Source organism: Lynx canadensis, chromosome B4 (genome assembly GCF_007474595.2).
Source record: "Lynx canadensis isolate LIC74 chromosome B4, mLynCan4.pri.v2, whole genome shotgun sequence".
NCBI classification, from domain to species: Eukaryota; Metazoa; Chordata; class Mammalia; order Carnivora; family Felidae; genus Lynx; species Lynx canadensis.
In genome coordinates this window covers 52,055,532-52,071,652 of record NC_044309.1, presented here as the reverse complement: position 1 = coordinate 52,071,652, position 16,121 = coordinate 52,055,532, and the positions used below count along the sequence as shown (strand labels likewise).

General features: G+C 36.2%; 1 protein-coding gene across 1 annotated transcript in view; it reads right to left on the bottom strand.

Moving 5' to 3' along the window:
• The window catches only part of PLEKHA5 (pleckstrin homology domain containing A5), a 235,118-nt gene that overhangs the window by 71,191 nt on the left and 147,806 nt on the right, over positions 1–16,121 (bottom strand). The window contains 3 exon segments of the mRNA XM_030321879.1: positions 3,338–3,453; positions 7,461–7,561; positions 13,986–14,058. Of these exon segments, the coding sequence (XP_030177739.1) occupies positions 3,338–3,453; positions 7,461–7,561; positions 13,986–14,058 (290 nt within the window).

Below are 16,121 nucleotides of genomic sequence, written 5' to 3'. Positions count from 1 at the left end.
CAAACATGAATCTGGTTTGTGGAAATGGCTGCACCAAGAAATTACAGTCTGATGCTGTCCAAGATCTGAACCATATGACTTACTAACTCTATGTTTGTATTCAAGAGGACCTGACTTTTGGTGAAGAACTCTTACAGCCAGACTGCTATAAGCTCTATCTCTTACTAGCTATGTTTTTGGACAAGGTGTAGAAATTTACTGTGGGGATAACTGTAGCACCAGGACTACAGGATTGTTGAGGACCAGATTAATATTTCAGTGGCTGCCACAGACTTTATTACTATTATCATTCTGTCTTATCAAGCAATTCTGGATTAGAATCTGGCATCCCATATCCATCTCCCCACTGGAAGAATGTGCTGCTTAACAGTACATTGCTGGGCCACCGGACAGTTTTATTGCTCACCATTCCAGTTGTTATATCTAGGACTTTCTGAAGAGAGTCAGCTTCTCTGAAACCAATCACCTCCAGACTCTGACAAGACCAAGCTGAGTGTCTGAACCTGCATGAAATTGCCAAGATCATGCCAAGCTGGGAGGCCTTTCAGGAACTGGCCAACCTTCTACATTTCCGTATATAATAATGTTCCTATCAGATCCCAAGTGTGATATTGCTGCCAGTTTTGGTGATGAGTAGGAAATACATAACCCATACATACTTAGCTATAGACAGAGTTTAGAATACAATTAGTGAATGTAAAAAAAAAAAAATGAAAAGAAATGTGACTATTTTCTTAGAGTAAATTTATAAGCTATCCACATATTTAGGTTGGATATAACCCATAGCTTCTAGATTGGAAGCAATATTAGACACTGGGGAAGTTTATTAAGATATGCTATGGAGCTTCTTTATCTTAAAAGATAAAAGTGTGAGAAGATTTACACTAAAAGCACACTGACCTTTACTAAATTCTAGGAGTGAGGGGGTGGGTTTAATATTGAATATCAAATATCTGAAAAAAGTTTTTAGATTTAGTTGCCTATTATTTTAAAGTAGAACAGCATTGCCTTTTTTATCTTCATTTTTCCAAAGACTTATCATTTAAGACATGTAACAAAAAGACATATATACTGACTTTTCGAATGGAACAAATGAATTTAGAAGAAATTAACTACCTAGTTAAAAGCTGGATGTTTTATCTCTTATGATAGGTTCCAATAAATATTTGTAAGTATTTTGGCCATACAGGAAAGAGAGCCCATTACCTTAAAACCAAGCACACAAAATCTCCCTCTACTTATGAAATATTATAATAATTAGGTTCCTTCAGTTTGAAATATTAAGTAAGGCTAACAAGGCGGGCTAAAAATGCCAACAGCTAGCAGTAGAATAAAAAGCATAATTTCTAGAGGATAATGGTGACCAACATCAGGCTGGGCACAAAGGTGGTTTCCAAGAATTTCTGGCTAGGGCTTCCTATGTGGGGTTAGGCATCAGACTTCAGCTCAGTGTGATCTTGTGGTCTGTGGATTTGAGCCCTGCTTCGGGCTCTCTGCTGTCAGCACAGAGCCCACTTGGGATTCTCTGCCCCCCCCCCGCCCCGCCCCTGGCTCATGCTCTCTCTCAAAAATAAACAAACATTAAAAAAAAAAAAATTCTGGCTGAGTAAATTATATCAATACAACCTGCTAAACATTGTTACAGGCACATAATCAACTAATAAGTTGTTAGAAGTCCAACCAAAATATTGACTATTATTTTTATCACCCTAAATTATGAGTAATTATCAGTTTTTAGAGTGGAAAATACAAGAAAAGAAAATGGAAGTTGAAATTCTGAGATAAGGACAACATATATTATGAGACTATCTGGAAATCAAATATGTAAACTATGATGCTGATTTCTTTATTCTAAATAACTCCTTAAAAATTTTACTCTGATGTTAAAATTGTCTTAATCCTTTTAATTAATTCTTTTCACCTACACAATTCCTCTACCTATTAGTGCTAATCACCTCAATTTTATGGCCATTTGGGTAATTTTTTTTTAAGTGAATGCTATACCATACATGGGGCTCGAACTCATGGCCCTGGGATCAAGAGTCCCATGCTTCACCGACTGAGCTGGCCAGGCAATCCCCATCAGGTAATTTTTACACATGAGATTCCAAAAGCAATTTTCCTTTTATTAGCTTGTCACATAGAATACGCAGATGGTTGAGTTTTTTTTGGTTTTTTTTTAAATAGGTGTCCTAGAATTTAATCCTGGGCCTTCCTTTTTCTCTTCTTACTTTTCCTAGCTGTAATTACTAGTGATTGGTTAAGTTGATTTGGACTTGATATTAAAAAAAAAAAAAACAAACCACAAATATATACATCAATTTCAGTCTTTTAACCAACAAATCAAAAGACTTTACTAATGTGTACACTAACCCTCCCCCACCACCAAAACGAAAAGGTTTATATTATAACAGTACCCTAAATCCCTGAGAAGAGAGAAAAAGAGAATAAACTTGCAAGGAAGCATCTTTCTTGTATGAGACATATGCTCAACTGTAACTGACTGGAAAAAAACTTAATGGTGTCACAGATCTTTCTTCAAATTACAGGAATACAATTTTTTTTAAAGCATATTATTCAGCTGCTATTTAAGTAGTTTTATAAACAGATTTCCTCTCACTAGTTCTTCATATAGTTGATTATTAAAATGATTCAGATGTTCAAACAGAAAAAATCACAGGTCAATTTTAATAGTACATATTTGTACTCTCAAGGAATCTGAATATTGAAGTTTCAAAAGAAAGAAGGTAGAATTTATAAAAAAGTAGACATATTTAAAAATAATCTAAATGCTTGCTGAGTTATTTTCTGGAGACATTCATCATAAAACCATCAGAATTAACCAGGAAATGCTGAAGAAATGAAACTCATCAAAATTTTTTATTTCTATTTATTAAACTTCAAAAACATACAACATAGCATAAAAACACAATAAAATTAACTTCATGAATATAAATTGTTTTCTAAGATTTAGGCTTTGAAACAGTCTCGTGTAGTTTTAAGATAACAATTAAAAACGTACTTACCGGAAATTAAAGGTAATTCTGTAAGAAGAAAGAATATTCAGTTTGAATGTTAGGATTCTGGATTCACCTCAGTACACTGATAGGTGAAAATGAATAAAGAGGAAATGGGGAATAAAAACACAGGTGGTATCTCAAATTAACTAAAGGTATATTAATTTAATACAGAACATGAATTAATCCTTGCTTTCTGAGGAAGAAATGATTTCGTATCATGAGTAATAAAATGATATGCACTATGATAACAATATACTTGCAGGGCATGGAATAAAATGTAAGTGGAAATCACAGTTATTTTCCCTACAAGCTTTTACCTTTTCACGGGTTCTGTCTGTACTAGGGCAGCATCTAACATGGCTTTCATCCACAACTCCATTTCCTTTCCTGTATCAGTGCAGAAATAATAGGTCCGCATGTTTGGATGGGCTGCCTGATTGAAAATGATAGGATCATTTTAAATAGATACATGGGATCTGTAAAAGAAAAAGAAAGAAAGTTAAGTAGTTCCTACAGAGATCATTACTGGCAACTTTCAAAGCAAGCAAGACTTGTCTCACACACAGAGTTACAGAAATGACTGACTTAAGAAAAATATAATTCAATCTTAAAAAAAATGTAACTATTAAAATTTCCTCCCAACACTGCCATTTTCCTTTGAAAATTAAAACAAGGGAAACGGTGTATGGGAAGGAAAGGAGGTAAGAAATGAAGCACCTTGTCATGCCCCTTTGCTGTCCTTGTCCATGCCCAATTCCCTAGCAATTCCCATTTACTACAATTCATACCTCTTATTCAAGAAGGTTCCATAAAAATTGAACTACCAAACAAGGCAGCAAATCCACTTCTTATTTAAAGAAGAAAACACTAATTCAAAGTGATATATGCACTCCCACTGCAGCATTATTTATAATAGCCAGATACGGAAGCACCCAAAGTGTCCGGTGATAGATGAACGGATAAAGCAGATGTAGTAGACAGACAAAGACAGACTGACAGACACACACACACTGGAATGTAACTCAGCCATAAAAAAGAAAATGAAATCTTGCGACAACATGGAGAGACCTGGAGGCTATTACACCAAGTGTTCTAAGTCTGAAAGAGAAAGACAAATATTGTATGACTATATGATGGAGCCTAAAAAACAAAACAAGTGAACAAACATAACAAAACAGAAAGACTCAAAGATAACAGGGAACAAACTTTTGGTTACCAGAGGCAGGAGGGATTAAAGGGTAGGTGAAATAGTTGAAGAGGATTAAGAGGTATCAAATTCTAGGTACAAAATAAATAAGTCGTGGGGATAGAACATACAGCATAGGGAACACAGTCAGTGACACTTGTAATAACTTTGTATGGTGACAGATGGTAACTAGTCTTATTATGGGGATCATTTCATAATATATAAAAAATATCAAATCATTATGATGTACACCTGAAAGTATTGTTTGTCGATTATACTTCAATTAAATAAAGAATGTTCCAGAACAACCAGCCACAAAATTAATAGAAATGTTCATGTCCTAGCATTTCCCCTTTGTGTTAACAACTCCTTTAGTCTTCAAAAGGTGCCGCTGTTAAGGCATTTTGTTTAATCCTTATAGACGTCTACACACAAACATACAAGATTTACAAACGATTCAAACGGTATTTCCCTTTAGCTTTTCATCTCAAGTTTCAGAGTTAAAATGTAAATGTTTGGGTTGAGGAAAGCCTATGTAACTGGAAAGTGCATTTTTATTTTTTTAAAAAATGCTTATTTATTTATTTTGAGAGAGAGAGAGAGAGAGAGAGCGAGTGCGCACGCGTGTGTGTGCGGTGGGGGGAGGAGCAGAGAGGGAGAGAGAATCCCAAGTAGACTTTGCACTGTCAGCATACAGCTGGGTGCAGGGCTTGATCTCATGAACCATGAGATCATGACCTAAGCTGAAATCAAGAGTCAGACCTTTAACTAACTGAGCTACCCAGGTGCCCCTGCCCTTTTTTTTTTTTTAAGTTTATTTATTTATTTTGAGTGAGAGTGTGTGTGAATGGGGGAGGGGAAGAGAGAGAGAGAGAGACAGAGAGAGAAAGAGAATATGAATCCTGACCAGGCTCCACTGTCAGCACTCGGATACTGATGTGGGGCTCAAACTCACCAACCATGAGATCATGACCTGAGCAGTAATCAAGAGTCGGATGCTTAACCGACTGGGCCACCCAGGCACCCCTGTGGGTTTTTATCTTTATAGTCGTTCAATCTGCCTGTTTCTGAGAAATGAAATAAAGATGTCAATCAGGAACTGGTATCCAACATATGAACACTGAGTGCTCAGCTTAATGCATGGGCTGACAAGACAAAGAAGGACAGCAGTAGTAGCTGTATCAAAGTAGAAAAAGAGGCTGAGGTAGAGACTTCTGTGAAGGAAACATTCTTAATTTCCATGTAAAAATGCCTGTGACAGTTTCCTATCACATAACTGAAGAACAAAGAAAAACAAAGACTCTTTCGGCATACAGTGAAGTAAAGGAAAAGAGTAAGAAGTATGTAGTTAGTCTGCTAAACATTAAAAGATGAGAGGAATAAATCTGGAGCCACACACTTTACTCCAAAACCTAGACTATCTGCTTTATTTAAACAAGATCAAATGAGCTTATTCAATTTTTTTTTTCCAGAAAGAATCAAGATAGAATTAAATGAACACAGTGATCCAAATAACTATGTAAGCAACAAATCTCACTTGACTGATCAGAGATATAAAACTATCCACAGAAACAATTTAGAAGAAACAGCTGAAATGCTACATGTTGTTAAATGATTAAAGCTACCACAAAGTGTCATTGCACTGCTTTAGTAGAGTTTTGGAGAAATGAATGAAAGACCACGGTCCATATTTGTGATCAGTGGAAGGAAGACTGGGCTAGTGCTAAGAAGATCCAGGTACAGCCATGACTCCTATGCTAACAAACCACACCCATGCTTGACAGATGTCAAATGGAAATATTTACTAGATGATGATCAAGTTTGCTACCTAGCTTCAAGTCCCACAATCGTCCATGAAGTTTCTACTCACCACTATGACAAGCAGTAGATTCAGTGTCCAAAGGTGCTCATAAATTCAGAGGAAACAACATTGCAAAAGAGAGTTTGAGAGAGAAATTACTATCCTTGTACTTGTAACAGATAAAATATATATCTTTAAGTCTAAGAACCCAGCAAAAAGTCCTACAAAGAGTACAAATTCAATAACCTTTTGCCAAATTGATGAGCAAAGAAACAAAAAAAAATAAATTCATGATCAAATATAAGTATCAAACGGTTTTACATGTAAAAGTAACTTTATGAAGTTATTAAAGTTACTAGAATTAACTTTGTTATAGCATTTTAAAATATTTAATTCTGTTTTATGGTTCACACTGTTAATAAAATTTATTGAAATTCTATGCCATTCCCTTCTTATCCACAGTGTTTGCTCAGATATTACCTTCTCATTGAGGCCATCCACCCACGCCCAACCACTATTAACTTCTTTGCTCTTTTTTTCCCCAGAGCTAATAATGCAACGTATGAATTAGCAAAAGTCGTAAATCAGCTGCAGTCCTGAGTACTCTTGAAAAAAGAGTGGATGGGAATTAAAAATGGAATAAATTTTATAATAGGGTAAACATTTCCACTGTTAAACGTGTTACCCTAATTTTTCCCCTTTTCCTTAAAACAAAGTTTTTACATCAAACCCTTTAGAGTTCTTAATTTAAGACTGACTTAAAAAACAGGTGACCTCTGAAATTTATTTCAGCCATAATCCTGAGGCAAAAAATGCAGTATGGTTTTTGAAAACAAAAAATAACCAAACTATCATTAAAGTGGCCTTTTAGTTGAGGTATTTTACAAACCAGTGTTATCAGAAGCAGATGGGTATTGTCAGAGGAGGTGGGCTCAGGTCTGCTTGGATTTAATAACCGTTTTTAATGTCTCAACTTCCATATTATCTCAAATGTACCTGATGCTCATGATGTACTTAGACCCAAGAACATTTTTGCAAATATTCTCTGAGGTCATAAATGTACATATCTTATGTTAAAAAACATAGTTGTTCTCTTTCATAGTACTCTTCCCCTAACTTATAATGAAACATTTCAAACATACAGTAAGTAACCTTTGAAGAATAGTACAGTGACCACCAGGACACCTACAGCTGTATTTACCAATTATTAGTATTTTCACATATTTGCTTTATCTAGAACCATTCTTAAGTATAAAGACACTTGGCCCTTGGATATCTGAGAAAACACTTCCTAATTAAAAGGGAACCTAAGACTATTAACTAATATATTTTAAATATAAAAATGACCATCACTAAAATATCTTTTTGTAATAATCTATGGGTTGATATCCATTTTTTTTAAATCAGTGCAAGATTCAAATACAGAATTAAAAAAGTATGACTACTTCCTTACCTTAAAAGCATATTTGCGATTAATGTGATCCTCTGAGGTAAGCATGGCTATCTGAAAACTAGGTAATAGTATGCTTCCCAGGATACCCTCTTCTTTCTCATCTAAGAGATAATTGAACATCTGATTAGAATTTTAAATGTTCTCACGAAGCAGAATAACTTTTCTCAAAATGTATTTTGACCAAACCAAAAGGCTCTTACATATAAATGAACTGTATTCAGTGTGCTGTTTAGATAGTTCTTTACAAGGCTTTAAAGGAAATATTAATAGCAAAAACATATATGCTTCTTCACCTTCATTAAGCTTCCCTATCCTAAGCAAATCAGAAATGGGTCTCACACGTCAGAAAAACGTCAATTAGACACGAAAACAGCATACATTGGTTTAGCATATATACCACATTCTACAAAACCCTTGACAGGTGATTCATTGAAAACATATTAGTACATAAGTAACGACACAGAAGCTTTACAAAATTAATTCACCCACATTTCTGGTAGGATTTAAATGCCCAACCATTTCAGACCAAGACAAATGCACAGCTCACTTGCTCACACTCTTCAGGGTGGCTCAAATGTCTCATGATAGAGCCTTCCTTTACTGCCCTAATTTTAGCTGCTATTCATCTGAACTCATCCCAGAGCCCTCTCTTCTCTTTCTGCAACTTCACCACCACCCCCTCCCCATACCTCTGACACACTGTGTTCTATTATTTATTTATCAACTCTTTCCTCACTAGAATGTCAACTCCAGGAAGATACTCAGAATGACAGGAGGAGACACTAAAAAATTTTCAATAAATGAGTACACATGTAAATACATATTTTTAACTATGCTGTAAAAATTATATGTTTAAAACATATAACCGTGGTTACCTTTTACCAGTCATTCTGATACACAACACTTATGGAAATAAATTACAGGCCTACAAGGCAAGCACATAAAATATACCCAGGAAAATGACAAAATATTAATCTTGGCACAGTATGTATTCACATTATTAGCTTGCTGCTTGGGGGCAGACATGTTTATAAAACTCGAAATACATATATAGTCCATTGTTAGAAACCCATAAGGCAAGTTAATAAAGCTGAGCATTAGGCTGATGAACTCAGTAATGGGAAAAACCAGAAACGAGAAATAATTTATTTTTAGTATGCTTGTCATGTTTTTTATTATCCCAAACTTAACAAGGAATTTTATTTATTTTCCCCTCATTTCTAAAATATAGGTGTAACTTCCACAAGAAAGAAAGTTGCATTAAATTGAGGTTACTTCTGTAGCTTTTTTCATAACACAACAATTCTGCTCTTACTATACTGTGCTCATTCATGTGCAGTTCACTAATACAAGGAAGAATGAACACAAGTGCAGATTTAGTCTAAAAGGTTAAAAAAAGAAGAGGTAGAGAGCAGTCATCAATTACGGAGAATATGATGATTTAAATGAATGAGTCACATTCCAATTTTAAATCCAATTTTGTTTATATAAAAGCATATAATCAGAAAAAGCTCATGAAGACATCTTTATTAAAAAATCATCTTTATCAAATAATAAATTCTCTTTTGTTGCATTACTGGAAACTGTGACTCTTCCTAAAGTTATTTCAGAATATGCACAGGCATTATATAGCACAGGGCGATTTTACTGGGTCGTTATGAATTGTTTCCCAGATGGACACCAAGCCGTTATGAGGGCTTGTCAAGTCATCCATGCAGGGCATCTCGGCTTCATCAGCTACAAACCTGAGGAAAACAGCACTTAACGCAAAGAACTGCTGTGAGGGTCACATGAGCTAACAGCTATGAAGAACCCAATAATGCACTCAGCCTGTTTTAAGTCTTCAATAAATACTGCCCTCATCATATTACTGCATATAGAAAAATCTTCATCTTCTGTCAAACGACTGTCCTAAGAGTTCTTTACTAGATTCTCCAAATGTTCTTAATCATGGCACTCTTCGGTTTGGTTCTGTGAAGCCTGACCTACTGTCTTTTACCCAGAGGGCTTCACATACTGACAAGCAAAGAGTAGGTACTGAGTGATATTTGTAGAATGAATGAACTCTTTGGGGGGCGGGGGGTTCAGCTAGGCCTTCTTTAGACTGGATAGGAGCCCAACTCCCTCTGTCCCATTCTAGTCCCTCCCCTTTTCTGCCACAGGTAATGGTCCCAAGAACACTTCCTAATAAGCCTCTTGCACATTAATCTCCATTACAGAGCTTACCGCTTGGGGAACACAACCTGTGACTAGAACCCCTTAAGAATCTCAACACTGACTGGATTCAAGTAACATTTTAGACTCCTTACTTGTACTTTAGCTTTAAAGACATTTGGATTAAAGGCAAAAAAAAATACATATAATTACAGCTGGGTATATAACTTACAGACTAGAATATTATCACTAATTATCATTACCTAGAATACTTCAATACTTTAACTGGTCTCTTGGCTTCTCGTTTAAGTGCTAGGGTGATTTTTCTAAAATGTACTCTAAATGTATCCTATTATTATTCTCACTTTTAAGACAGAGTTAAAACTCATGAGGATGGCAAACAGATGCCTTTTGTGCCCTGAACCACTTGTTAGCCTTTGCTCCTATGTCCTTAGGCATAACCTTCTCTTCAGTAACACAAGCCCCATGTGTCATTTTACAAATATGTCGTGCTCACTCATGCTTTGAACATGTGAAGTTCTTTGCCTAGATCATCCTTATTTCCCAATCCTTTCCTGGTACTCCTGGTCAATACTCATTCAACATAACTGGACACTATGACATTCTTTCTTAGACTCCTTTAGCTAATCTGTGAGTTCCATGGAGATGCGTTTATATTGTTCATTTCTGTATCCTACTACCTAATAATACATCTGGTGCATCAAAAGTGCTCACTGCTAGCTACCACCTTAGTCTAAGCCATCATCACTTCTACCTAATAATTCCCAACTAGTCTCCACTTCCTTCCTTCCTCATAATCCATTCTCCAATAGCAGCTTGAGTAGGCTTTCCACAATGTAAGTCACAGCGTATTGCTCTTATACTTAAAAACATCCAATTGTTTCCTAATGGAATTTACAGTAGAACTGAAATTCTAGTAGGGTCTGACATTGGTGCAATCTCCTCCATTCCTCCCACCTCCCTCCCTACTGCTCCCCTTCTGTGGGCTCCTTTGATGTTCCACTTTCCTACCTTCCAGCCTTTGCACTCTTGCTCCCCCTGCCTGCAATACACTGCTCACTCTGGCTCTTATTTACATTTTGCTATCTAAAACGTCTGCTGAGAGAACTGATCCAAAGAAATCTTTCATCCATGCCTGTCTTTAATACAATGACCTTATTTTCCCAAAAGCACTTGTCATGGTATTGTTTATTTGAATTTACTGTCTCCTTGACTTCTCTAGAATGTAAGCTTCATGAGTGCTTTCACTTTTTTTTAATGTTTATTTTTGAGAGAGAGAGAGAGAGAGAGAGAGAGAGAGAGAGAGCGAGCAGGGGAGGGGCAGGAGAGAGGGAGACACGGAATCCAAAGCAGGCTCCAGGCTCTGAGCTGTCAGCACAGAGCCCGATACAGGGCTCAAACCCACAGACTGTGAGATCGTGACGTGAGCCGAAGTTGGACGCTTAAACGACTGAGCCACCCAGGCACCCTTCTTTTACTGTTTGACAGCATCTGCTCAATAAATATTTGTTGAATGAATTAAGTCCTATGATACATACTGTCAACAGACTGACTATAAAATAGAACAATCTAAGTGCTCTGTCATAATATGCCTGATACTCTGCAAAGATCAGTGGGAACCTGAACTTCCATCTGGTATTGGCTCCTAACCTATTGTAAAAAATAGCAAATCACTGGGGCGCCTGGGTGGCTCAATCGGTTAAGCGGCTGACCTGGGTTCAGGTCATGATCTCATGGTTCGTGGGTTTGAGTCCCGTGTCGGGCTCTGTGCTGACAGCTCAGATTCTGTGTCTCCTTCTCTCTCTGCCCCTCCCCAACTTGTGCTCTGTGTCTCTATGTCTTTCAAAAAACAAATAAATGTAAAAAAAAAAAAAAAATTAAAAAAAAATAGCCAATCACTTATTTTCTGTCTTACTCTCCGTATCTGTGAAATGGAGACTGATGGTCAAAAAATTCTGACAGTGCACTGTGTATGTCAGTATACCAGACACTTGGAAGGATATAGAAGAAATGAATGGGGATGCTGTATTCAGCACATAAGAGATCTGTGAAAGGAAAAATTCTGTGGTTAAGAGAAGTAATCTTGGCTATGACACATGCCAGTTGTGAGCAAACAGTATGACCTCTCTGCCCTTTGGGTTCCTCTTGTGTAAAAGGGCATAATATTTCCCACCTTGGAAGGGAAGACATAGACCATCTATGCTACATGCTCAGCATATAGTAAGTGCTCAAAAAAAAAGCAAGGTATTATGACCATCTCACTAAAATATGGTCATTTTTATTTCAAATCTGACATTTCTTATTGATAAAACAGAGGAAGTGTATAATATCATAATACTCATTTCCAAGCGTCTGAAGAGAAGTGAGTTAAATGATATTTCTTTCCTTTTTATATTTTCTTCTCTTTTACATTGTTTCTGTCTGGGGAACCATACTAAAATTAACAAGTATAGTGAATGTAAAATGCATATAGTTAATAATAATACATAATCTCAGATTCAACACAGCTTCTGAGGTCAACATTTACATTTTAAAAATTCGGTTAAAAGAGGAAAACTTTTAAAAGAGGTGGTAGGCAGCACCTTTCCATGAGCAACAATAGCAAATCACAAGGAACTCAGTGTTCTTTTTGTGGTAAATTAACATTAAGGAATTTTGTATGAGAAGTGGTAATAAACATTTTCCTGGTCTCATTTAAAGCTCTAAAAAGACTATAAATAAACTGAAAAGAGGAGGGAAGTACAAACTATAAGCTTAGAAATTATGCCTAAGTTATATATAACTCTTGACTTTTTGAACGAGTGGGAAAGCCTTTAAGGAAAATTGTAGAGTAAGGTTGGCATAAGACTAAAGATAATACCGCAATTGCTGCCTGACCAACATCTCTGTGACAAAATGAAATTTTATAGGTTTGTTTAATTCTGACTCAGCAGTACTTTTCAACCACAGTTTGCAGTGGGGGAAAAACAGATGAATATAATTCTAGTAATTTCTAATTTTGAAAGTTAATATACACTATATTGCTTTGATAGATGACCACAGAATTTCATCACCCTTTTTTGTTTGTGCAATCACAAAGCAAATTTTAAAACTGCTAATCAGTTCTAAAATCCTGTTTTATCTTGTGATATACTCATCTAGAAAAGTTATAAACTGTTCAACACGCTTTGACAATCTAATTCTTTAATGAATGTTTCCAACCAGACTTTAAAGTAGGAAAGAAAGAACTACTATCCAGGTTCATGGTTTTATATTATAATTGAAGCAGATTTCTTTTTTTTTTTTTTTTTAAATTTTTTTTTTTTTTCAACGTTTATTTATTTTTGGGACAGAGAGAGACAGAGCATGAACGGGGGAGGAGCAGAGAGAGAGGGAGACACAGAATCGGAAACAGGCTCCAGGCTCTGAGCCATCAGCCCAGAGCCTGACGCGGGGCTCGAACTCCCGGACTGCGAGATCGTGACCTGGCTGAAGTCGGACGCTTAACCGACTGCGCCACCCAGGCGCCCCAATTGAAGCAGATTTCTATGGAGAGTGCAGCCTATATAAACTTTTTCACGGCTGGGTACCAACTGTATCGTATCTAACAGATCCACGTAGCATATGAGGAGAGACTTCTTTGGACTTTGAGCTGAAACTGTATTCATCAATAATTTACTAACAAGAAAACATATTTAAAAAAGGAGTTTATGGCATCCATATAGGAAAAATGGAGACAATAACTCAATACCTAAGATAATACCTTTATTTACTCTCCACCAACTTTAACAGCCTGGTATGTATACTTTCCACAACTTTCTCCATGTTTCAGGGAGTCTGTCATTGTTTGAAAAAAAGGGGGTGGGGAGGGTGGGAATCATAATAAGTACATATTTTGTACTTAAAAAAATTGCCAATATATCAGAGTAGTCTTTGATAGTCTAAAGACATCTGCTGCAGAGACCTGAACATTCAACAATTCAATAGCTAGAGCTAACAGAGCTGACACATAAAAAAATTAAAAAAAAATCTTATCAGACTAATGACTTTTGTCTATTAGGCAACGAATTCAAGGATAACATTACAGAGTGAAGAGTCATACACTATTTACATGAAACAAATCAGATTAACACAATCACACTACAGAAATTGGACCAAACTCAGACTAATCTGCTCGAAGCACAATATTGTCTTCAGTCATCCCTCAAGTACTCAGTATTATATATCGATGAAGAAAAGGTTTTCTTGATATTGTTTGTTGGTAATAAAACAGCCAAAAGAATTGTAATGTTTTTTCTTTAAAAAAAGTATCTACTACTTAACATATCCTATCATGAAATACTACACTAAGACAGTTTATAGTAAACTTACCTCTGTAATAAAAGAGGCAAAGGTCAGAAAGCACGAACCAGCGTTTCTTCCATAGCTTCATGCCGGTACTGTCCTATATTAAATCAGCATATTAAAGGTTTTTTTTTCATTTCAGAAAATTCAAATTCATTTCTGATACCTTTATTTAAAATAAGCTTTTATTTCTTAAAAAAAAAATTTTAATGTTTATTTGAGAGACACACATAGAATGTGAGCAGGGGAGGGACACAGAGAGAGGGAGATACAGAATCTGCCCTGCAGCAGGTTCCAGGCTCTGAGCTGTCAGCACAAAGTTTGATGTGGGGCTCGAACTCATGAACAGTGAGATCACGACCTGAGCCAAAATTGGACATTTAGCCAACTGAGCCACCCAGGCGCCCCTAAAATAAGCTTTTAAAACAAGATGTAGAAACCTAATATACAAAGCAAAAATATGGAGGTAGTTTTCTAGGGACTTGTATCACCTTAAGACATTCCCAAGTATACAGGTCTCTGAAGAGTAATACCATCATGTAAGAAATACTGTTGAAGCAATCTGATTTAGCTTCATATTTGTAAGCAATCTGAAATTACTTTTTTGAACATATATGTCTGCTAACATGAGGAGAGTGTAACCATGCAGCATTGTGTGCATTCTGGTAGAACAGATTTAATAAATGTTAATCTCCAACAAGAAGAAAAATATGTGATTTGAAATTATCCCAAAGGTAATGTGATTTAAAATGACTGTGAATAAAGGAAACTTAGCATACAAATAGATTTCATAAACACTTTTTTCTTCTTACATATACAGTTTGGGTTTTGCTCACCCTGCAAAAAAGAGTGCTTCTTTGGCAGCTTTTTCTTAGTAATTCAGTTAATAAAAATACCAAGCTCAAACAAAATTACAGTTTTAATAAAAACTGCAAGAGTAAATGAAACACGCACACACACACACACACACGCAAAAAAGAGGTCAGTTTGGATGTGCATTAACATTATTTTTAGTTGTAACAATCAAAAATGACTTTAGAACTAAAGAAATTATATAGATAAAAATCTTAAATAAGGGATTTGTCCTTAAAATTGACAGCTACATCAAAGAACCAAAAAAAATTTTTTAACAGTATATGGTATTCTTTTTTTTTTTTTTAATTTTTTTTTTCAACATTTCTTTATTTTTGGGACAGAGAGAGACAGAGCATGAACGGGGGAGGGGCAGAGAGAGAGGGAGACACAGAATCGGAAACAGGCTCCAGGCTCTGAGCCATCAGCCCAGAGCCCGACGCGGGCTCGAACTCACGGACCGCGAGATCGTGACCTGGCTGAAGTCGGACGCTTAACCGACTGCGCCACCCAGGCGCCCCAGTATATGGTATTCTTAATGTCCTAATAATATTCTTTAATACAAATAATTTAAAAGTTTACACTTTTATTTTAAACAGGCTCCATGCTCAGCAAGGAGCCAATGCGAGGCTTGATCCCACAACCCTGGGATCATGATCTGAACCAAAATCAAGAGCTGGACACTCAACCATCAGAGCCAAACAGGTGCCCCAAAAAGTTTACACTTTTAAGGAACTCTGCAAACAAACACTCTGTGTAAGTCACACAGCTATTACAAAATAAACACTCATGGTAGAGAAACTGGTCGTTAACACTTCTGCAATACAAATTAACCAAGGGATCAAGAAATAAGAACAAATATCATTTTAAAGAAATTCGGTATCGTCTATTAGGCTCAATATTACACTGAGCTATTTGAACATAACTTGGACTTATTAGAAGACTAAAGAAATCTTTTAGTATAGATAAGTTTAAATGTCCGATGGTGAAAATACAGATGATGTTTTTTTAATGTTTATTTTGAGAGAGAGAACACGTGCGCACGTGAGTGGGTAGCAGAAGGGCAGGTGAAGGGAGAGACAGAGAGAATCCCAAGCAGGCTCCTCACTGTCAGCACAGAGACCACCGCGGGGCTCGAACTCAGGAAACCGAGAGATCATGACCTAAGCTGAAACCAGGATGCTCAACTGACTGAGCCATCCAGGTGCCCCAAGATGGTTTTTTTTAGTAGATGATTTTTAAATAAAAATAAAAGTTGGTATTCAAGTTACATACTCAATCAACTCAGTGACACACTGGCAAAACTAATTT